The 24,459-nt window shown below is 48.5% G+C and overlaps 1 protein-coding gene and 1 long non-coding RNA gene across 2 annotated transcripts; one reads left to right on the forward strand and one right to left on the reverse strand.

The window, feature by feature from the left end:
• The first annotated feature begins 84 nt into the window (after positions 1 to 84).
• On the forward strand, positions 85 to 15,436 carry LOC135319440 (uncharacterized). Its single transcript, XR_010378021.1, has 3 exons — positions 85 to 232; positions 11,340 to 11,435; positions 15,009 to 15,436. It is a non-coding gene; the product is annotated as an uncharacterized LOC135319440 (long non-coding RNA).
• ARRDC5 (arrestin domain containing 5) lies at positions 14,505 to 24,309 on the reverse strand. The gene is made up of 3 exons (XM_010983328.2): positions 24,049 to 24,309; positions 22,612 to 22,817; positions 14,505 to 15,074 (listed from the first exon to the last, which is right to left on the reverse strand). The coding sequence occupies exons 1-3, from the start codon at positions 24,299 to 24,301 to the stop codon at positions 14,547 to 14,549; spliced, it is 987 nt and encodes a 328-aa protein (XP_010981630.2). The 5' UTR covers positions 24,302 to 24,309; the 3' UTR covers positions 14,505 to 14,546.
• Between the last annotated feature and the right edge of the window lie 150 nt (positions 24,310 to 24,459).

Genomic DNA, 24,459 nt, shown 5'->3' on the forward strand with positions numbered 1-24,459 from the left:
CACTTGAGAGTGACGGAGCGAAGGGCCAATCCGGTTGGGAGTCGCGCCAGGCCACGCCTCCTCTCCGGGCCCGGGAAGTTGGAGCCACAGGCGAAGTCCGCGAATGGCCGGTTTTGGCCGGCCGCGCGCGCCTTCCCAGCCATACACCCGGTGGGCGACCCCTGTACGACGCCGGATCCAACCAAGGGACGTCGCCTTCCCATCAGGGACCCTGTGAATTCGGCCCTGGGATGTGAGTGCAATCCTGAGGTCCCCCCCCCCTCTTTCTCCAGTGGCCAAACCGAGGCTGTGAGAACTGAGATTCTTGCGTAATGCACCCAGCTTGTCAGGGGCCACGCACCCACCCACCCTGGGCACGAGAGTAATGGAGCCAAGCCCGACCCAGCATTATGAACAGCTTGCCCTGACCTGCATGGGGCCGCTTAATTCTCCCCATACTATGTGTCCCTTATCACCCCCATTTTACAGATTAGAAAAACTGAGGCCCAGGGACAGTGCAGGGGCTAACTCTTAGATCTCTGACCCCTGGATCAACTGCTTGTAGAAGGTGTGTCACTTGGATTTCCCTCCACCCACAATCATTTATTCTTTTGGTCTATAGACGAGGGTCTCAAACTTAGATGGCCTCAGGGGCCAGGCAGGAGGTAAAGGCCTCTGCTAAAAAAGTGGCAGAATGCCCTGCCTAGAGGGAGCAGAGCCTTACCCTGGGGAGACCCCCCAGAGACTCACAGATTCATGGGGATTCCAGACTGTGGACGAAGTGTCCTGCCTCTTAGAAAACTTCTGGACCAAATAAAACACGATGGGGCCAGATCCAGTCCATCAGCTACCAGTTTGCCACCTCTGCTAAATTATGTAGGTTTGGGTGGGACTTCTGGATAGACTGTGTGATAGACCTTTCTGAGATTTGGGGAATGTTCTAGAATTCTGCGGCATCCAATATAGTGGCCACCGGTACCATTTGTCTGTTGCACACCAAGAAACCGAATACATATATTTAAGTAACCACATGCAGCTTGTCAGATTCCTGAGTGAGTCTGAGGCCCCAAAATGATTAAGGCAGATATATCAAATTATAACAGATAAAAAGTTTACATTTGCTGCAGGCCTTTTTTCCTACTCACTTGTTCTTTTTTCCTACTCATTCTTCATTCAACCGTTCTTACTGATCTGCTGTGCTGGGTGAGAGAAGCACAGGAGTGAGTAAAATAGATCTCAGCCTTGTGATGCTCACCACCCCGTGGGGGAATAGACAGTAAATGAGACAAGTGAAATGCAAACTGGATCAGGTAGTGGTCAGTGCTACCGAGAAAAACAAAGGGCTGGGACTGAGAATGTGGGGCCTGCCCTTTTTAATAGGGTGGTCAGGGGAGGCCTTTCAGAGTGCCATTTGATCACAGAAGTGAAGGAGGAGAGGTGGGAAGAGCATTCCTGATGATGGCAATAGCATGTGCAAAGGCCCTGAGGCTGGACCACACCTGGTGATTTGGAGATGCAGCCCAACCCATGTGTGACTGAAGCAGAGTGAGGAGAGGGAGAGAGCTAGAGAAGAACAGGTCCAGGATGTGTAGAGCTCAGAGAAGTTAAAGGACTTGTCAAAGGTCACAGAGCTGGGAAGTCACCCAGAGATATGCCTGGTAGACTTCAGCCTCCGAGTGGCCTTCAGTGCTGGGATATGACCAAAATATCCCTGGTCAAGGAGATGTAACTCAATTCTGAGTTGGAAAATAAAGTTCCGATTATTTTGTCCCACATCTTCTGAACCAAAGGAGAGCAGCCATCCTCACCTTCTTCCGTGGTGTGGGGATCAACCCCACCTCCAGTCCCTTGTGAGCACAGTCAAGGGCACATGTGTGGGTGGGGGAGGGGAAGGAAACATGGCCACACCATCGACCCTTAGCACTCCTTTCCAGCACCACTGCCCCTTCCTCCTGGAAGCCTTCCTGCCTGCCTCCCCAGGCTCCCCCAGGCTTAGGTTGCCAGTTAAAATACAGGATGTCCAATTATATTTGCATTTCAAATCAACAACACATACACTGGGGAGGTATAAATATATTCTGGGCAATATTTGGGATGTATTTACACTAAACATTATTCATTGCTGATATGGAATTCAAATTGAGCTGAGCATCCTATTTATTTTTGCTAAACCTGACAACCCTACCCCCAAACCCTTGTCCCTTTCTTTGCCCCAGTGATGTCTTCATGAAAATTCTGTCACTTCCCTGCCTTGGCAGGGGGCGGGGGTGGAGTAGGGGATCCTTGAGGGTAGCAACTATCCAGGAGGCCTGGGGTGAGAGGTAAGAAATAGTTGCTGAATACATTATTCAGAGGCTTGATTTTGATTCTCCCCGTTTTCTCGTTGAGGAAGCAAAGGATTCAAGAGGAGATGTAATTTGCGTCAGACACACAGCCAGAAATGAGTGGTTGTGGGTTTTGGGCTCAAGGTCTGAGTTTCTGAGATCACTGGCTGCTCCCTCCTCCTCCTCCTCCTCCTCCTCCTCCCCCTCTTCCCCTTCCTCCTCTTCCTCCTCTTTTTTCTCCTTCCCCTCCCTCTTCCCCTCCCCCTCTCAATCCCCTTCTAGTGGAAGGACTGAAAACTCAGATGGTTTCCACTGAAGCCTAGGAGATGGAGAGGCAGGCAAGCATTGTGCCACAAGGTGGCGCTGCTGCTCCCAGATTGGTATCCCGGTCAGTCGGCTGTCTGTCCACCCATCTACCGTTAATCAAGCATCCCCTGTTATATGTGAGCCAGGCCAGACCTGGCCATGAGGACCCAGCGATTCACTGGATATTCAGACATTCGACAAACAATTATTAAGCACCTGCTGCGTTCCAGGCTGCTGCTTGGCAGCCATGGGGACCCAGTCTCGACCTCTGCCTTTGTGGCTTTCATAGTGCACTGGGGAGACCCGCATGGGACCAGCAGGACCTCACGAAGACCTTCACAGGCCTGGGAAACCCGTGCTATTGCAGGCGCCTCCTTCCTTGAAAAAATATTACAGGTGATCTTTTACGACTGTGTTGGTATTATTTTACTCATTTTTTTCTTCTGCTTTTAAGATAAATTCAAATGAACCCATTTGGTGTGTTCCTAAAAGTGTTGTGGGCCCTGAGTCTCTTGTGTCTGATGGCACATTGGCTCTGAGGACCTGGTGAATGAAATGGAGGTGGTCAGGGCTGTGAGGGGGGTGCACAGGCATGGTGGAGCCCAGAGGAGTCGCTGGACTTAGATTTGGGGGTTGGTCCTGGAAGGCTTCTAGGAGGAGGTGAAGTCTAATCTGAGGCCTGGGAGATGAGTAGGGTTCAGGCCGGTAAAGGTACTTGAGAGCTGTTCCAGGCAAAGGGAACAGAGAGGGTGAAGGTGCAGAGTGAGGCTGGAGGGTGGGGAGTGTCAGGGAGGAGAGATGGAGCTAGGCAGATTGGCAAGGGCCTGGCTGACCAGTCCTGGGGGCACTGGGGAGCCACAGAAAGTTCTGGAGTGGGGTCAGCTGGGGTCTGTTAGAACATTCCAAAGATCTCTTGGGCCACTCTTTGGATAAAGAAAACCTGGGAGAGGAAAACGAGCCCACCTGCTTCAGTCTTGGAAGGTGGAAGGGGATGGTGCAGGAGGACATTGCAGGCACAGTGATGTTTATTCATTCAGGAATTATTTATTAAATGCCTCTTGTGTGCCCTGCTCAGGATAGAGCAGTGAGCCAGACAGAAAATCCCTGCCCTTGTGGAGCTGACATCCTAGTGGGAGAGACAGACCACACACCACACTCACCACATAGTGTATTAGAAGGTGTTGTGAGTTGTAGAGAAAAAGACAGCAGGAAAGTAGGTTGGGGAGTTGGAGTGGTTTGTAATTTTGTTTTAACAATATAACATTTTTTACTGATTTATAATCATTTTACAATGTTGTGTCAAATTCCAGTGTACAGCACAATTTTTCAGTTATACAAGAACATATATATATTCATTGTCACATTTTTTTCTCTGTGAGCTACCATAAGATCTTATGTATATTTCCCTGTGCTATACAGTATAATCTTGTTTATCTATTCTACGGTTTGTAATTTTAAATAAGGTAGACCAGGGAGACCTCCCTGAGGAGGTGACAGTTGAGCTGAGACCTGGAGGAAGGAAGGCTGTTGGACTGTGTGGCTATTGGGAGGAGGTGTGCTCCAGGCAGCAGCAACAGCACATGCAAAGGCCCTGGGGCAGACCCTGTCTGGCCTGTTGGAGGAATAGTAAGGAGCCTGTGTGTCTGGAATAGACTGAGCAAAGGAGAGAAAGGGAGGAGGTGAGGGCAGGGAGGGACGGGGCAGGTTGTGCAGGACCTTGTGGGCCACAGGGAGGATTTGGGCTTTTACCCAGAGGGAAGTGGGAGCCCTGGAGGGCTGTGGGCAGAGGAGGGCTGGACTGACTCAGGTTGTAGTGATGAGCTGTATCTGAGAAACTGAGAGAACAGGAAGCTTTTGGGAAACCCCGGCTCATTTGAGAAGGAGGTGGGCAGGAGCTTGTAGTTGGGATTGGTTGGAGTCCTGCTGGGGAATGGGCTTCTAATATCAAGCAGAGATTTTTGGGCCTTTATTGTGAGAGCGGTGGGGAGCAGTGGGGATTCAGAACAGGGGATGGGCCTTGTTCAGGTCTCTGGGGACGGGGGGGGGGGAGCCTTGGAGATTCAGGGAAGGGTGGAGGGATGTGGGTGGCAGGCAGGAGCTCATGGCCCCTGTCTGCTGGGAGCCGTGGGCAGATGGGAGGGAGAGTGGACTGGCTGAGGTGGAAGGTGAGGCTGACATGGGTCTCTGGCTGAGAGTCCAATCAGGGGTGGACAGTGGGGCCATTCCTAAGGCTGGGACCAGCAGAAGAGCAAATCTGGGGAGTGGGGGACGTTGGAAAGCAGTTTTGCTTCTCCCAAAGCCCCTGGCCTAGGTTTGCAGATATAGCAACTAAAAATATAGGCCACCCAGTTAAATGTGAATTTCAGATACACAGTGAATATTTTTTGGCATAAGTATGTCCCAAATATTGCAAGGGACATACTTATGCTGAGAAATTACTCATTTCCCTACGCATCTTGCATATTTTCTGGCAACCCTGCCCCAGCCAGGACATGCCTGCCCACGTCTTCCCCGCCATCTCAGCTCCAGCCAATGCGTGGACAGCCTGACCAACTGCGGACTGATGGCCAGAAGGCAGGGTTTTGTCTCCTTGGCGTGCTCGCTGCGGGAAGCGGGGGTCTTTTAACATACAGGCCCTGGCCCATCCCCGCCCCCCCAGCCCTGGTGGCGCCAGCTGCCCGCTGCCCCCTGCGCGGCTTGGGGGAGGGGAGCTGCTCCCAGCCCCACTGGCCCCTTGTGCTGGCCCTCCCGGCCCAGGCGGGTCCCACTGGGCACCCCCAGTCCCGGAAAGCAGAGCCAGGGGTCCAGGCAGTGGGACGGCCTCCACATGGCCTTTGTCCCCGTCCATCCTGGTGGCCCATCCTGCTGTGAGTCAGACATCAGAGGCCCCTCGGCCTTTCTGTGAAGTTTTGCAGGCAGAGCAGGCAGACTTCCTTGTCAGAATGTACCGGAAGGACAGAGGCCTGGGGGCAGCTGACCAGGAACCAGATCCCTTGGGGCTGCGGCCACCACCCACCCCCGCCACCCCCACACTGAGTGGCCGTGTGTGGGGTGGCCAGGCCCGGAGACTCTGGCCCAGCCCTCAGAGTGCCAGCTGCCAGGCTGTGCCAGTCACGCCGGCGGGGAAGGAACACACAGTCCTTGGCTCTCCCAGCTACCCCTTTGTTCCCAGGCGGAGGTTGGGGGCTGTTGTCCTAGTAACCAGCCCCTCTTCCCCCTCAAACGGTCCCTTGAGGTGACGAGTGGAGGCACCTGGGGTCTGGGGATTCTGGCCAGAGTGGGTCCCCTGTCACCCAGGGTGGCAGAGAAGTCCCCTCCCCCCAGGCCAGCCCTGCCTGCTCAGAGCGACTATGTCTGACCTTGGGAGAGGCCAGGTCACCCTCTTGGGATTGGAATGCCGGAGGTGGCAGCAGCAGGGGGGGCGTTCCCTGCAGGGCAGGCGCCGCCGTGGTGGCAGCTGCTGGCCCCCGCCTGTCCCCCAGGTTGGAGGCTGCAGCTGGCGCTGGTTGCTCTGGTTCCGGGCGCATGTTATTTTGGGGGTGGGGGCAAAGGAGCATGAGAGGCGCCTCCACCCGGGGCAGGAAGTGGGGCGGCCCCAGCTGCGTTCTCCCGTTGGCCCACCTGGCCCAGCGGGCACCGGACGCCACCGCACAGGAAGTGTTCCCAACGCCCGCCTGTGTGGTCCCCGAATCTGAGGCCTGGAGGGGAGGTAGCCAGCAGGGAGGGTGCAGGGGCCCTTTGTTGCGGACCAGAATCTTCTAGAAGATGCCAGCTGGGGTAACAATGGTGCCTCTGCCATGAGCGCTTACTTTGGTGGATGTTTATAGACATTGGTTCCTTGAAACCAGTCTTCTGGAGGGAGGGGCTCTGGTTGAATCCGAGTTCTACAGATGAGGAAACTGAGGCTCAGAAACGGAAATGACCTCCCCCCACAGCTCATAAACTGCACAGCTGGGAATCATTAGCATTTACCATCAGATATACTAACGCAACGTAGGCCTCCAACCCTATAATGTGGACAGCAAGGGGGGTCCCACTCAGGGAGACCCTGGGGGTGTCTGGAGGCCTCTTTAGTTGTCTCATTGGGGAGCTCCTGGCGTCCAGTGGGTGGGGGCCAGGGATGCTCCTCCACGCCCCACAGGGCCCAGGATGGCCCCCTGCTGAGAACAGCCCAGTCCCAAAGGTAGAGCCTTGTGGAGGTGAAAAATAATAATAATTATTATTAAATATAATGTCCTTTTTAAAGATGAGGAAGCTAAGGCTCAGCGAGCCTGTGCTTTGGACTCCTGGGCCTTCCCAGGTACCCATTCCCCTTGGCTGCTTCCTGAGCATCCTGTCACGTTTTGCAGTAAGGGAAACTGAGGCCCAGAAAGGCAGTATAAATGAAGACTCAAACCCACAGCCCCAGCTCCTTTTCTCAGATCAAGCCTGCAGTGGCTATGTGGGCTCAGACCTCCAGGGTCCCCATCCCAGCTCGGCCACTCACTGACCCCAAGGGACCCTGGCTGATGCTGTCAGCCCCTCAGCTCTGTGTCTCTGAGATGGGTTCCTTCCTTCTTGGATGAAGCAGTAATAGTAACCACTGTGGTTCATGGAGAGGCAGTATGCACAGGGGCTAGGGGTCCAATTCTGACTGTGAGCACTCGGCAAATCACTGCTCTTCTCTGAGCCTTAGTTATCTCATCTACAAAATGGGGTGATGATCAGTGTCTCTAACTCACAGATGATGGAGAGGATTAAGTGATGTAATACACAGCACGGTATGGGGCATGGTAGGGGTTGGATGTTTTAAAATTTTGTAATTGTGGTAAAATACACATAACAGAAAATTTACCATTTAAAGCATTCTTAAGTGCACAGCTCAGTGGCGTTAAGCACACTCACACTGTCGTGCGACCCTCCCCACCTCCATCTCCAGAACTCTCTCATCTTCCCAAACTGAAACTCTGTCCCCATGAAACACTCACTCACTCCCCTCCCCCAGCTTCTGGCCACCACCATCTATTTTCTGTCTCTATAGATTTGGCCCCTCTAGGGACCTCCTGTGAATAGAATCACACAATATTTGTCTTTTTCTGTCTGGCTTATTTCACTGAGCATCATGTCCTCAAGGTTCATCCACGTTGGAACGAGTGTCAGAATGTCTTTCCTTTTTAAGGGTGAATAATATTCCATTGTATGGATGGACCACATTTGTGTATTCAGCATCTGTTTATGGACACTCAGGTTGCTGAACCAAGCTGGTGGTAAGGGAAAGGGTAACAGTCTAGAAGGATTTTGAAGGTGGATCCAATAGAATTTGCCAAGGGATTGGTTGGGGAATGTGATTTTTTAAAAAATACATTCACAATTTTGATACTTGTTTAGGAAAAAAAGGTGGAAACGAATTCTCTTCCCTGTGAGTATGGGCTGAATTTAGTGACTTGTTTCTCACAAACAAAATATGGCAGAAGTGATTATGTCAAATGCCTATGACACTTCTGAGACTAGGTCATAAAAGGCACCATAGTTTCCTTGCTCATTCTCGTGTCACTTGCCCCAGGGGTAGCCAGGTTGTGAGGACACCCAAGAAGCCCACGTAGCAAGGAACTGAGGCCTCCTGCCAATAGCCACGTGAGGGAGTCTTAGAAGCAGCTTCTCCAGCCCTAGCTGAACCTGTGATCACAACTGCATTTTGAGCTCTCTCTCTGGCTGCTATGTGGAGAATGGACTGTAGGGGGCAGGGGTAAGAGTGAAACCAGAGCCACCTGGGAGGTGGCTACCTCAATAGTCCAGGCAAGCATTGATGGTGGCAGGGGACATGGAGAGAGGTGGGTAGACGGGTTTAATAAGTAGAAAGTAAGACAAATAGAACTTGGGAGAATAAAAGGTCAGTGATGAAAGATATGTATATGTGTATACACACACACACACACACACACACACACACATATTAACCACAGAATTAGCAAATTTGAAAAAAAAGAAGTCAGTGATGACCCTCAAGTGGGATCTTCACTGAAACAGGGAGCTGAGGGAGCAGCAGGCAGATGCAGGGATGGGGGAAGATGAGATGGCAGGTGTAGCTGGGGCCACATCAGGTCCATATCCTTACAGTGTCCAAGGGCCTCCAAAAATGTGGCTACTTGTATGATTAGAGTACCCTAGAGGCTCTCAACTGGGGGTGACTCTGCCCACTCAGAGGACACTTGACAATGTCTGGAGAAATTTTTTGTTGTCACCACTAGGGGAGGAGGTGCCAGTGGCATCTAGCGGGTAAAAGCTGGAGAGGCTGCTCAAGATCCTACAAAGCACAGGACCGTCTGCCATAAAAAGAATTATCTGATCCCAGGCGTCAATGGTACGGAGGTGGAGAAATCCTAGTGTTAACCAATGGCTGGAATAAGAAATTCCCAACTTTAGTGGAGGTCATTCATTCAGTAAAGTTATCTTTCTTGGGTATGCAATAATCAAGTACAGATCAAGTTTCCTGAGCAGCTCTCCTCCAAACAGTCCTCCCCAAGGAGCTGGAAAAGGGGGAAAGAATGAAGAAGGGTCTCAAGGGAAATTTTTAAAGGATCAGACTGGAAGTGACTTATATCACTTCCTCTTGCACCCCATTGGCCAGATCAGTCACATGACCTCACCTAAGTGCAAGGGGTGCTGGGAAATGTAGTCCAGCCATGTGCCCAGGAGGAAAGAATGTTGGATGGAAAAGGAGCAATCTGTGCCATGGTATTATTACGATTGTCCTCATTATTTCTGTTATTATTCAGACCTAGCAGCTTCCTGAACATATCTCTACTCTTGTGTTCTCTCTCAACTCTATTCCATCCACAGGGTCAGTAGAGTGATTTTTTCAAATCTGTTTTCTCCAATCCTAACTCTCTGGTCCATCTCCAAAGAAAAGCACTCCAGACATTCCCACCTAAGCCACAGGATCAAGCCCAATGCCATTGGACTAGCGTTTCCAGAGTTCAAAATGTTGAGCAAGGAGTGAAATCTATAGAAATGAACTTTGAAGGTCATCCACGTTTCAGGACCTGGTAGAGGAGGGTGAGAAGAAGAGGCATGGGTCCTATGGCTTTGAAGAAGGCAGAAACCCTAAATACAAAGTCCGAGAAGGTGGGAGAAGAGTGAAAAGAGCGTGGCATCAGGGAAATCAAGGGAAGAGGATGTGTGAGTAAAGAGGAAATGATCAGCTATAAGGAATGCTGGAGAAAGGTTAGACAGACAGGACGGGTGAAGGAGTGGAGCACAGAAAGGCCCTCTTTGCAGAACTATGCAGGTGGCAAATATAGGAGTCTATAGGATTAGAAAAATCACAGTTTTGCAACCACCCTCTAGTGTAGTAACTGATTCAAGCAAGGGGGGTACGGAAACCACTGCGTGAAAGGTTCTGAGATAAGTTGGTCACACAATCTTGGAATATCTTTCCCACAGATTGCTTGGCAATTACAACAGGAAAAATTCCCTTGTAATGGGGAAAGCTGGTCAATATGACTGGAACCAAGTGGTCCAAGGTTCACATCACCACCAGTATGGTGACAGATCGACATCATGACAGATGACATGGTGCCTCCTGGTACCACACAGGGAGGGGGACTCAGTATCACCTGTGAAATCTTACTGCCCAAAAGGCACAACTTGAATCTCATTGTGAGGAAACATCAGATTGTGGGAGATTCTGCAAAACAACTGGCCCCTGAGAAGTGACTCTTGCAAAACACACAAAAAAAGCCAAGGGACCTTCTTGATGAAAAAGAAGACCTGAGATGTGACAAGAAAATTCCATGTGTGTTTCCCGTTGAATGCCACATTTGTCAGCCACCTCCCTGCCCCCAAACCTCCCAACTATAAAAGATACAATGGATGAGAGTATAAAATGATGCAGCCACTGTAGATAACAGTATAGCAAGTTCTCATAAATTAGACATAGAATTGCCATATGATCCAGCAAATCCATTTCCACATGTATACACAGAAGAATTGAAAGCAGGGTCTCAAAAAGATATGTATGTGTGCACCGTGTCCACAGCATTTTTCACCATAGCCAAAAGATGGAAACGGGTGTCCACCGATGAATAAATGGATAAACAAAATGTGATGTAAACATACAATGGAATATTATTCAGCCTTTAAAAAAATAAAATCTGACATGTGCTACAATGTGGAGAAACTTTGATGACATAAGTCGTCATGAACAGACAAATACTATCTGATTCCACTAATTTGAGGTCCCTAGTGTGGTCAATTCAGAGAGACAGAAAGTGGGTGCCAGGAGCCAGGGGTGAGGGGAACAGGGGTTTACTGTTTAATGGGGACAGAGTTTCAGTTTGTGAAGCTGGGAAATTCTGAATGATGGGGATGGCTGGACAACAATGAACATACTTAATGCCATGGAACTGTACACTTAAAGTGATAATGGTGGTAAAGTTTATGTTGTGTGTGTTTTACAATAAAAAAGATATATTGGGACAGTGGGGAAATCAGAATATGGAGTGTATATAAGTGAGATGATGGAATTGCATCTATGTCAGAGCCCTGAGAGAGACGGTGTTACTATGGTTACCTAGATGCTTCTACTTCTCAGGGTACAGGGTAAAGTGCAAAGTGTAGGGACCAAGCATGATGATGCTACAGTTTGGGAGAAAGAAATAGAAGAAAAGAGCAAATATAGCCACAATCAACAGTTGGAGGCTGGAGGTGGATGATCATCTGTTGTATCGTTCCTTCAACTCTTTTCTATAGGAACTGGATTTTTTTCCAAGTGAAAATTCTGAGACAGTCAAAGGAAGATAACCCCTGATGACCACTGGTGACGTGGAGGTGACGGGGACCTGATTGGTGAGCTGTTGGCATTTGAGAAGCCCACGGAAGGGAAACAAATACTAAAACTTATCATTGGCATCTGGCCCCTGCTTGCTGTGTGCCAGATGTTCTCCTGAAAGTGGTGCATGTACTAGCCCTTTTCATCTTTTACAAACTTGAGGCGAACACCATTGTTCTCTCCATTTTACAGATGGGAGAACTGAGGCCTAGAGAGGAGAAAACCCTTGTCTCAAACCAGAAGGAAGTGGGCCGAGTTGGGAGCAAATCCAAGGCCTCGCTCTGGTTCAAAGGCGCCCCTTCCTCCAGCCTGATGACACCTCAGCTATGGGGGCAGTCACCAGCTGGTTTTTGGTGCACTTCTCACTTCTCACACTTTTTTTTCAGTACTGCACTAACACATTTTTTAATGGAGGTACTGGGGAGGTACCCCCTGTTTTAAAATTTATTTATTTATTTTTTAACTTCTGGCATTCTTGAAATGCTTTATCCCACCATCCAAGAGCAGTGGCATCCTGAACAGTGCTGTCATATAGTATATAACAATCACTTGTTATATATTGAACAACCACTTGGGGATGGGGGGGGTGCTGGGGTCCTGAGGAGGACTCCATTGTGGTACCCCCAACTTAATTTTCCCCCAGCACATGGAACAGAGCTGGACAAAGGCCTTTTGCAGTGCAAGTGGTCAGAACCAGATGGAGGAAGGGACTCGGTCTGGGGAGGACAAGAGGTATGCCTGGAAGGCTTCCTGGGGGAGGTGGCATTTGCTCTGCAGCTTTGAAGATCATAGCCCTTCTGGACCTAGTTCTGGGGATGTGGGGATGGCCCAGACCTGGCCTCCAGAGCCTCAAGGATGCTCTGGCTAAGGCTAAGGACAGAGTTTTCTGGAAGAGGGGCAGCCGAAGGACACCGCCCCAGGGTTGGATCCTTTTGTCCACTGCAAAGGGAAGATCACATACTCAAACCAGCAGGGGTATATCCCCACCCTGGCCTAGCAACCACCCCCTCCAGGGAGCCAGGACCTCCACCCAAGCTATTTTGGAGATGCCCTAAAAACGTGGCTGAAGGTGAGAGATCGCTCCCATAAAAAATTTTTTTTCAAGAGAGAATCAGAAAATAAGTAAATCTGTGCATTTTACCTGCACTCCCTCCCCTCCAAAAGGTTTGATCTTAAAACAGCATCTCCAAATGTTCTGGGAAGCCTTGGGTCTACCATTCAAGTGTATATGCCTCCTGCCTGCATGGCTGATGGAGGGCCCGCGGCAGGGGTGAGGCAGGTGTGGGTATTTTGTGGCCTGCGGTGCCTGGAGAAATATTTCAGAGTCATTAGCCCGGAAGCAGCATTTCTGGCCCATTCCTTCATTCCTGACTACATAGGACCTAGTGGGCCTCAGCGAGTGCAGGGGGCACCCGATAGAGGTTTTAAAAGTTTAAGTCAATGGGTGTGGTGACCTGATTTATGTGGAGAGTCTTTTAGTTGCTTGGGGAATTGGATTGCCAGTTAAAAAATACAGGATGCTCAGTGAAATTGGAACATCAGATAACCAACGAATGATTTTTTTAAAAAGCAGAAGTATATCCCAAATATGGTGGGGGACCTCATCGACAGGTGACTGGATAAAGAAGCTATGGTATGTATATACATATATATACATATATATATGTATATACATACATATATATACACACACCATACACACACACACACACACACACAAACACACACACACACACACACACACACAATGGAATACTACTCAGCCCTAAAAAAGAGTAAAATAATGCCATTTGCAGCAACATGGATGGACCTGGAGATTATCACTCTAAGTGAAGCCAGAAAGAAAGAACAATACCATAGGATATCACTTATATGTAGAATCTTTAAAAAAAGACATGAACTTATTTACAAATCAGAAACAGACTCACAAACATAGAAAACAAACTTATGGTTACCTGGGGGGGAAGGAGGTGGGAATGGATAAATTAGGAGTTCGAGATTTGCAGATACTACTACATATAAAACAGATAGACAAGTTTCTATTATATAGCACAGGGAACTATATTCAATACCTTGCAGTAATCTATAATGAAAAAGAATATGAAAAGGAATATACGTACGTATATGGATGACTGAAACATGATGCTGTGCACTAGAAATTGACACAACGTTGTAAATGACACATTGTAACTGACTGCACTTCAATTTAAAAAAGTGTATGGTGGGGGACTTATGCTAAAAAATAATCGTTCTTCTGAAATTCAAGTTTAACTGGGTGTCCTGGAGTTTTATTTGCAGAAAGGACAGGATGGGGAGGTAAGGTCAGGAACCCGGAGGCCCAGATGCAGGCAACTGCACTGGTCCAGGTGACTGTTGAGGAAGCTGGGAACAGGTAGAGGCAGAGGAGGGGAGAGAAATGGGAGGGTTCCGGGGAGATTTTGGAGAAAGAGCCCCTGTGACTTGCTGATGGGTCGGACATGTGCAGATGAGCCAGGAGGGAGGACCTGGGCTTTATCCTGCGTGAAGCAGGAGAGCCCCAGAGGGGCTGTGAGTGAAGGAGGCCTGTGACTTGACTTGGGTAAGATGCCCACAGACCCAGTCCGGGGACTCAACAACCACCTGTCCCCATAAATGGCCCCAGCCCGGGTCTCTCCTGCTCAGCACTGCTGACATTTGGAGCCAGGTCGTTCTCCATGGGGGGGGGGGTGTCCTGGGCCCTGTGGGTGGAGCAGCAACCCTGGCCCCCACTCACTGGATGCCAGAAGCATCCCTGCTCCCCTTAGTCGGGCCAACCAATCCAACCAGACTTTGCTAGCATCCTCTGGAGGGCAGATCACTCCCAGCTGGGGATCCCTGGTTGAGGCACTGAGAGAGCTCACAAGGAGATGGGTCTGGGGTGCCAACTGGGGCAGGGTCCTGGAAGGCCTTGTCAGTTCCCTTTGTCCTCTCCTGGCATCTAGTACTCTTTCTTGGGATAGGACAAGTGGATGCCTGCAGGGCTGGAGCTTGGTGAGGTTCAGGCCACATGCCACCCATGCCCTGACTCATCTGAAAACCATCAGTGTCAGACCAAGGAAGGACCCGCCTTAGAGTCTGATAAAGCTTTTACAATTTAGACGTTTGGGCATTTAATTCTGACAATCTGAGCTCATGGGCAGCACTGCTCCCTCCATCAGCATGCAGCTGTCTGAGTCCACGGGGCTGCTGGTGATGACAATGGGCACCTTGGCCTTCACACTGGTCATGGACCAGGGCAGGTGCACAGTGCTGACCAGCTCGTAGTGGGTGTTCATGATTTCACTGTCCTGCGAGCCGCCGCTCACGGACAGCACCGGCGGGAGGTGGAAGGTGCTGATGATCTTGGTGGTGTTGAAGGGTGTGATCTGGGTGTTGGCCTCCTGCCGGAGCAGCTCACTGCTGTCCACCCGAGACCGTCGCTCCGCCTTGGGCGTGAAGCCCTCGTACTGCACGTGGGCGTAGAGGGCGAAGATGACCGTCTTGATGCACTTACTGGTCTGGTTGTTGATCTCCGTGGTGAAAATGACCCTCTCCCCCGGCCTGAAGGTGTTTTTTTCCATCTGGATTTGCAGGCAGATGGTGCCCTGGCTGCAGCAGTTGTAGGAGACCTTCTTCTCAGCCTCCACGAGCAGAGGATTCTATAAGTCGAGGGGGGAATAGACACTTGTGAGGCCACCTCCACCAGATCCGCTTGCCTGCCTGACAGTCCACCACTATCGCTTCTCCAAACCTTGAGGCTTTTCAGTCTCTCCTAGTAAAAGGCATGGAGATGGAATCCGGAGTCTTGGGGATTTTGCAGCCAAAAGTCATCTCCCAGCTTTGCCGTTTAATCAGAGGGCTTTAATCTAAGCCCATTGCCATTCCGAGTGTCAATTTCCTTCTCTGCAAAATAAGCCTAAGAAATCCACAAGACCCTGGCTTTATCTCCAACTCCATTATTCACTTGCTGTGTGACCTTGAACCAGTGGCTTGACTTCTCTGAGCTTTAGTTTTCTGGAAGACAGGGACTTGTCTCACAGCCTAAGCCCAAGACCTAGGGCTTACTCAAGTAGCTCAGATTTAAGAAGAAAATATTACGGGCTCTGAATCATGAAAAGGCAATGGTAGAGTTGAAATTAGGTAACGTATTTAAATAAAAGCCTCAAAATGCAGCCTTAAACACGTTTCTCCTGTATAGCACAGAGGACTACATTCAATATCTTGTAGTAACCTATAATGAAAAACAATATGAAAAGGAATATATGTATGTATAGGTATGACTGAAACATTATGCCATACACCAGAAATTGACACATTATAAACTGATTGTATTTCAATTAAAAAGAACCCCTCAAATTCCAAAAAACAAAATTGATTTGATGTGATGTGGGTGGGCTTACAATGACTGGCCCTCCGCTTTTACTTCCTGGGCCTTAGTATGTGTGAGTGTGTGTGTGTCTGTGTGCACACGTGTGTGGGTGTGTATTCCTTTTAAGCGTACAAAAAGAGAATAGTGTAATAAATACTTCCAAACCCCCTTCCCACTCCACATTAGAGATGTCCAGGTGGTATCTTGAAATTGGCCATAATGAGGGTATTTACACCATGAAAATTGGCAAAGAGTACAAATCAGGGCTGCCCTGCACCAGAGCTGGTTGTTAACCCTTTACTAGCACACCATAGCCGTGTTCCTACTACCTGTTTGACCAGCATGTAGGACTTCTTCTAATTTGCTTAGATCTCGACTCACTTAAGAAATAGAACATCAGAGATCTAGCTGAAGCCCCCAGGGACCCCTCCCCACTGTCATTCCCTGCTCTTCCTTCTAGGAAGTAACCATTATCCTGAATTTGGGGGCTTATCCTATCTATGCATGAAAAAAACCTCTTAAATGCTATTAGGAAATACAGCACAGATACCAAAAACCCCATGGGGCAAATGTGTGACTTTGTGAATTACTATAATAACCATCCATGTCAAGAAGTAAACATCTGCTGGTTTTCCCCCAGAGTCTCTCAGTTGCGCTAAGCTCCCAACTCTGCCCTCAGACTGCAACTATCCTGAATTTTATAGTAATCACTTTCTCGGACCTCCACATTTGTTCTTTCACTACACACACGGAGGGACTGCAACAAGATATATTGTTTTAGTAAAAAGTGTGTTAAAACGTAATGTAACAAGCTCACATGTGACTTCCAGCCACCGCGAGAAATCGAACATTATTACCAGTTCATCTGAAATCTGCAGGGTTCTGTGTGCTTCGCCTCTTTGCTCCCTGCCCCCTTCTCTGCACAGGTAGCCATCATCAGAATTTGACATTTGTCATTCTCAAGCAAATGTTCATATTGTTTAGGAGTATATCTACGTTCAATCGAAATGCACAGTATTGTTTTACATATTTGAATGCTTTAAATAAATCAAGCCTTATATGTTTTCCAGCAACTTGCTTTTCTAGCTCAACATTCTGTGTTCAAAAGGCATTCACACTGGTGCCTGCAATCCTGATTCATTTGTTTTTACAATGGCACTGGTGTGTGTAGGAAAATACTTTATTTACCTGTCCCCCATCCATGATGGACATGTATATTGTTCCCATGTCTTTGATATCATAAAACAGCTAGAAGGAGCATCCGAGAGATGCTTTTTCTTGGGCTTCCATGCAAGGAAGAGTTGTTCTACCAAAGACGCCGTTACAGATGGCCAATAGGGACATGAAAAAAGGCTCACCGTTGCTAATCGTCAGAGAAATGCAAATCAAAAACACAGTGAGACAGCACCTCACACCCATCAGAATGGCCATCATCAAAACGCCTACAAATAACAAATGTCGGCGACGACGTGGAGAAAAGGGAACCCCTGTACACTGGTGGTGGGAATGTAAACTGGTGCAGCCACTGTGGAAAACAGTATGGAGGGTCCTCAAAAAACTAAAGGTAGAACTACCATATGATCCAGCAATTTGACTGCTGGGTATATATATCCAAAGAAAACAAAAACACTAATTTGAAGATACATGCACTCCAATGTTCATAGCGGTATTATTTACAATAACCAAGATATGGAAGCAACCTAAGTGTCCATCAGCAGATGAATGGATAAAGAGTATGTGGTTTGTATGCACAGTGGAATATTACTCAGTCATAAAAAGAGTGAAATTCTGCCATTTGCAGCAATGTGGATGGACCTAGAGGGTATTATGCTCAGTAAAATAAATCAGGCAGAGGAAGACAAGTACTCTATATAAACACTTAAGCGTGGAATCTAAAAAATAAAACAAATGAATGTATATAACAAAACAGAAACAGACTCAGATACAGAGAACAAACTAGCGGTTATGAGTGGTGAGAAGGAAGAGGGAAGAGGCAAGATGGGGTAGGGATTGAGAGACACAAACTACTATGAATAAAGTAAATGAGTAACAAGGATAAATTATACAGTACAGGAAAATATAGCCATTATTTTGTAATAACTTTAAGTGGAGTATAATCTATAAAAATATTGAATCACTGTGTTATACACCTGAGGCTAATGTAATATTATAAATCAACTATACTACAATGATGGGGAGAAAAATTTGCTCCAGGACACGGGGTTGACAAATGTTTTTCTGTAAAGAGCCTGATAATAAATGTTTTACACTTTACAGGCCACATACAGTATTTGTCATATATTATTCTTTTTAAACCACAACTCAGAGTTAAAACATAGAGATTTTAACATTGTGGCAAAACCCAGAAATCTGTATGCCCCCTACATCTAGATCTATGAAAGAAAGAAGTTCCATGAAATAATGCTTATCCTTGCTATGTGTCTGCTGATAATTTCCATCTTACTCTATTCTACTCAGTTTATTTGTTTAAAAAATGTTGGTTGGACCCTCTGGACTTATTTTCCTGTTATTTCTAGCCTACTTCCTCTATTCTATTCTATTCTATTCTATTCTATTCTTTTGTTTTATATAAAACAAAAATGTTGTAACCTACCAAACTAATTTTTCCTGGTAATTTCTATTTTATTTTACTCATTCAATACTGTTCAATACTCATTCAATACTGTTCTACACATCAGTTTTATAAAAACAAACTTTGTTGCAACCCACCAGATGTATATTTTCTAGCACATTCTATTCTATTCTTTCATTTAAAACATTAATTGCAACCCACCAAATGGACTTTTTCTAATTGTTTCTATTTAACTTATTTTATTCTCTGTTCAATTTTCTTATTTTATATTAAAAACAACATTTGCAACCCATAAAAATTGATTTTTTCTGACTTTTTAAATTTTGGTCTTGCCTCTTCTTCCATTTTGGAAAAATATGCTTTGCAACCTACTAAATGGATTTTGAACCCCACTAATGGGTCATGACCCAAGGTTTGAAAAACATTATTCCCGATCCAGTGCCTTTCCTCTGCAGACCTGGAGCCGACCCCTGACCCCTTCGACCTCACTCCTGCCCTCTGCCTCTGGCCCCTGCCTATCTTCAGCATCCCTACACTTCCCTTCCTCTGTGGAAGGCTAATTGCAGGCCACTTCGTTCTAAACTCCTCCAGTCTTATTCGAAAATTCGCCGCATGCGTTAGGACCCTGCAGCCTCTAAGGGACTCGCTGCCCTAACTCAAGACCAAGCTCGTAGTTCCGTCCTGGTCCTGAAGGAGGTGCCAAGAGACATTTGTGGTGGTCTAGCAGAGACCCCACGCAGGCAGGGTGGCCAAAGGGCCCTGATCTCCAGGGATGTTGGGGTACAAACTTAACATCGATTTTCTGGATCTAGGAGTTTCTTGGGACCCCCTATATTCCCTTGGCATATTTGAAACTTTGAGGGGATACATTCAGTCAAGCAGTATTGACTTGCATCAGCGTGGTGCCAAGTTCAAGGCAAAATCCATGGCAGGGGAGACCAGCACAGCTCCTGCTCTGGTCAGGGAGATGGATACATTTGTAAATAGCACATTTCTGATAGACACAGTGGTGAGGCTGTGGCGAGGGAGTAATGGGAGTAACGGGAGGCGGGGTGGGGGACTCCCTGAGACTTGATAGTTAGAAAAGGTCTTTGGGACAAGTCCTCTACCCAGTGGTACTGCCTGTTAGAAGAGGCAATGGGTTATATCTTTCAAAATTATAAATGTGCAGAGGGAGAAGGGGGTGTGGAGAAGCTGGAACCCTCGTGCACGGCTGGTCGGAATGTAAAATGCGGCAGCGGTGGTGGAGAGGAGTCTAGCTCTTCCCCGAACTGTGAAGCCTAGAGTTACCGTCTGTCCCAGCAGTTCCACTCACAGGCATCTACCCCAGAGAAATGAACAGCTATGTCTACACAGAAACCTGGACAATGTACGTTTGTAGCACCACGATTCATAATAACCAAGACGTGGAAACTAACATCCATCAAGAGATGAATAGATACACAAAGCATGCTCCATCCCTGTACTGGAATACAACTCATGCTTCAAAAGGAACGAAGCCCTGACACTACAATGTGGATGAACCTTGAAAACATGATATTCGGTGGAATAAGCCAGACCCAAACGGCCACATGGTGTATGATTCCATTTATATGAAATGTCCAGCCCAGACAAATCCATGGAGACAAAGAGTGGATGGATGAGGTGTAGCCAGGAACTAGGGGAGGGGACAGGGAGGTTTGCGGGTGACAGCTAAGGGCTTCAAGATTTCTTTGGTGGGGTATAAAAATGTTCTAAAACTGACTGTAGTGATGGCTGCACAGCCCTGTGAACACACTAAAAACCACTGATCTGGCCATTTTAAACGGGTGAATTACAAGCTATGGGAAGTGCATCTCAGTAAAGATGTTAAAAAAAAAAGTAGAAAGGGGAAAGTTTTGCTCCTCCCCCGCTCTCCTACCAAGGGGCAGTGTCTTTGTCAGTTTCTCTGGTCCCTGGAAAGAGACGTTTGTTTGCTACACCTGCAAGGAAGTGCCTGCTTTTCTTGTTTTTACCACCAACGGCGCAGGCTAGACATACTGCTCTGAACTTGGCTTTATTCATTCAACCCGGTCACTTGGAGATGCGGAGCTGCTTCAGTCTGTCTCTGTCTCTGTCTGTCTCTGCTGTGTCTATAGAGTTTACCTCTGACTGTGTACTGCTACTTTAATTCCCTTAGCAACAGAATTTTAAGCTGTTTCCAATTTCTTGCCACTACAGAGAGTGCAGTGAGATGTCATTGCACACACATGTGAAAGGATAGCAGTAGGAGAATTTTCTAGAAGGGAAGTGGCTGGGGCATAGTGGATATTCATTTTAATTTAGCTAGATATGGCTAAACTGCCCTCCATGGGGGTTGTGGCAGGTCATCAGGCCATGAGCAATGCAGGTGACTGAAGATGTGGCTTCCGAACAAAGATCTGAAGGAAGAAGGGAAAGGCTAGGAAAGTCATACACAATGTTCTGGGCAGTGGGCACAACCTGTGCAAAGGCCCTGGGGCAGGTCCATGCCTGATGTGAGCAACAGTGAGGAGGCCTGTTTGGCTGGAACAGAGTGAGCAAGGGGGACAGAAGGGGGAGGTGAAGGCAGGGAGGGGACAGGGACAGGTCGTGCAGGGCCTTGTGGGTCACGAGGAGAACTTGGGCTTTTACCCCAAGGGAGGTGGGAACCCTGGAAGGCAGAGGAGGGTCATCGCCTGATTCCCTTCGGCTGCTTTGAGAAAGACAGGCTTTGGAGGTCAAGACTCTACCTCTACTTGGACCAGAGAATTACCCTCTTCCCTAGTCCACCAGCTCCTGTCCTCACCCTACCCCTAATAATCTGATTAAAACAGGACTGGGTAGTTGAAAAAATACTGTATTCTGATACTCTTAGAATGTATCTGTAATAACTCTCTTTGCTGCTATCATAGTGATTTGAGTTCTTCCCACTTATCGGGCATCTCCTGTGTGAAGACATTGTGCTGAGTGCTGTGCACTCTTCACAAGCACCCATGGAAGAAAGTGTTATTATTATTCCCATTGTACAGATGGAGACAGTTGAGGCTCTGGGAGGTGCTGTTAATTGCCCAAGGCCGTTGGCTAATGAAGTGTCTGGCCACAGAGATCTCAAGCCAGGTCTGGTCCCAACTCCTGCCCTGTGCCCCCTGTATTCTAGATTAGCTTTCAGGGGAGGGCTGGAGAAGGGACCTTGCCTGTTCAAGGTCACACAGGGAGCAGGTGGTCAAGCGGGCCTTGGGCTCAGGTCTGTTCACCTCAGGGCTGATTCACCCCTCTAAACATCTCATCCCCTGGAAACTTGTTCCCCTGAGCTCAGCTGGGTTAGAGAGGATCCTTGTTACACAGGTAAGACTACTGGAGGCGGCAGCAGCAGTGACAAGATTGGTGGAGTATAAATATTGTGGGGCCACCCCACCACTTGTGCCAGGCACTGGGCAAGGCCCTGGAACTGTGTCAAGTCTACTCTGCTCTTTCTGATACCTAGGCGGCAGGTACCACCTCTATGCCCATTTGACAGGTGAGGAAATAGAGGTACAGAGAGGCAACATCGCTAGCAGAAGGTCACACAGCAGGTAGATGGGGACGCTGGGATTTTAACATGGACCTGGAAAACTAAAATGCCAGCCCTCTCTGCCACCACTCTCTGGGTCCCTGGGGAGGTGAAGTGACTTTGGCCAACAGAACTCCACCCTCCCGGACTTCCGCCTCTGCACGTGGCCTCTAAAAGCCGTCTAAAATTCTCTGCTCAGGTGACCCATGCCACTGGCCCTTCCTTCCCCCGGGACAGAGGCCACCTCCTTTCCTTTCTTTGTGGTAGGGTTCACCATTTCCATTATCAAAGTTCCTGGAGAGTCACCCAATGCCTAGGACTCTCAGCTCAGGAGGTCACAGCGGGGCCTCTGCTTGCTCTTGATTTACCATGGGGTCTAGGACATTTGAGGCCCTGGGCAGCATCCCTGGACCCTGCCCCTTCAATGCCACTGCTCTCCCTTCCCAGTTGTGACACCCACAAATGTCCCCAGACATCACCCAGTGTCCCCTGTGGGAATCACAGAATCACCCCAGTTGAGAGCCACTGGCTTTGCTCCTGCCCTAGTTTCTGATTCACCTTTCGTGAACTCACTGGGCAGGAGGAGCAGCTCACACCTTCCCTTCTTCTGGGTCGGGGCTTTCTCTGTCTCCTGCCCACCCGCCTCCCCCTGCCTCTGGGGAGCTTTGAGGACAAGCCCTCCCCCCACTCCTCCTGCATCACTACCTGCGGTAGGTTTTCTGCGTGGAAATCTGAAGTCCCTTGAACCAACAAGTACATTCGCTTCTTGGCTAGAATGTGCTCCCGGCCCATGCAGAAGGCCTGCACAAAGTAAAAGATGTGGCCGATTTTGCTGGCGAAGGTAGAAGGGAGCCTGGGAGGTAAGTTGAAATGGAAGTCAAAGGTGTGGCTGCCTGCACTTAACCAATTATCTGAAAGCAAAACACACCAATGCCATCAGAAGGTTCTAGAATCTTTTTTTCCCTCTCTGTCTATTGTCTTGATGAGGGTTATTCTGTATCTGGCCTGTCTGTCCTGGAGCTAGGCTGAGCTATGTGATCTTAGGGACCGATAAAGCCTAGGCCCATAAACATTAGGTCTCAGCTGGGCTGTAGAGGGCGGCCCTGGGTGGGTGATGCGGCTGGGGTGGTGAAGGCATCAAACCATGAAGGCAGGACCTCCAGTTTCCCTGGACCACCAACCTGGACTTGCTCATCCCTGCTTGGGGCCAGGGAAACTGGAGGTCCTGCCTTCATGGTTTGTTCACACATTCATTCAACAAACACATCTTGGGGCCAGATTGTGTGCCAGAGGCTGTTTTAGGCAGTGTTTACAGCAGTGAGCAAGGCAGGCAAATCTCCCTGCCCTCTCAGAGGCTTGGCCTTCGGTGCACGGCATACAGTAGGTGCTTAGTATTTGTTTGAGGCTGATGCTTCTGAGGGGCAGTGATGCTTCTCTCGGAAATGGGGAAGGGTGGTATCTGATGCTGTAGGTGGTGTTGGGCGGGGGAGTGTTTTGGTTGAAAGAACTAACACTTATCATGCACTTACTATATACCCCCTCCTATTCTAAGCGCTCTACACGCCATTAGGTTGTTAAGTCTTCAAGACAATCTTAGGAGGCAGGCCTTTTTCCTATTCCCATTCTCCAGATGGGTTAACTGGGACACAGAGAGGTGGCTGAATTGCTGAGTATGAAGGCCCAGCTTAGGTATCTGCAAGGCTGGTACCTCTTGTATCACTCAGATGTGAGCTCAGAAGTCATCTCTTTGGAGAGACCTTCCCTGACTACCCTCTCAAAATTGAAAAAGTCTAAAATTAAACTTTGTTTAGCCAACCATTGGCCAAGTGTTCTGCTTGACTGTAGACTACCTGGAGACACCCCCAAGAACACATTTTGGAAAGGACATCTCAGGCTCCCTGATGTCTGTCCAGCCCTGAAATCTGAATGTGGCAGAGTTGGGGTCTAGTTATTCTTTCCCTTGAAGATCTCTACTGGTCGTCTGCCTCCTATCTCTTTCCATGTGACCACAGGAACCAATCCTCTGCCTGTTTCTGGTATCCCTAGAGGTTTGTTGGTTTGTTGATTGACTAATAGATGTGTTTACCTTCCCAGATCCTGGTTCTTATTATGGCTAGGGTTGGCTGCCAGCCTCGTCCTTACCCTCCACTGGAAACGTCTTTGTCTTGTGCACATAGTCGGCCTTGTTGTTGCAAATAACATCCCGGCTATAATCACGGGAGGCCCCAATTTCTTCATTCCACTCCACATAACCTCTTCCCACCAGCTCCACCTTCACTATGGGATGCACCAGGGTACTGTTCAGAGTTAGAACCACCTGCCCTTTTATGGTGGAGCCAGCCAGGTAGACCGCATCCTTGGGCAGCATTAATTCGATTGACTTCACCACAGACATGGGGGGTTGGGGTGGCAGAGAAACATCCTCCCCCCTCCCCCATGTCACTGAGATCCCCGGTTCCTTGGCCGCAGTGACATCACCTGTCTATGACATCATCCAGCCAGGGTTCTGGGAAGGGGTTCCCAATGGCCATGATGGGTGGCAAGGTTGTTGTT

Source organism: Camelus dromedarius, chromosome 27 (genome assembly GCF_036321535.1).
Source record: "Camelus dromedarius isolate mCamDro1 chromosome 27, mCamDro1.pat, whole genome shotgun sequence".
Taxonomy (NCBI): domain Eukaryota; kingdom Metazoa; phylum Chordata; class Mammalia; order Artiodactyla; family Camelidae; genus Camelus; species Camelus dromedarius.

What these genes read in the sequence shown, in the direction of transcription:
- ARRDC5 (XM_010983328.2), bottom strand. Translation starts at nt 24,301, where the DNA reads ATGTCTGTGGTGAAGTCAATCGAATTAATGCTGCCCAAGGATGCGGTC. An exon ending in AAAGACGTTTCCAGTGGAGG is followed by an intron (nt 22,818 to 24,048) that starts GTAAGGACGAGG and finishes TTTTGCTTTCAG; the next exon opens with ATAATTGGTTAAGTGCAGGC. An exon ending in ACGCAGAAAACCTACCGCAG is followed by an intron (nt 15,075 to 22,611) that starts GTAGTGATGCAG and finishes CTCGACTTATAG; the next exon opens with AATCCTCTGCTCGTGGAGGC.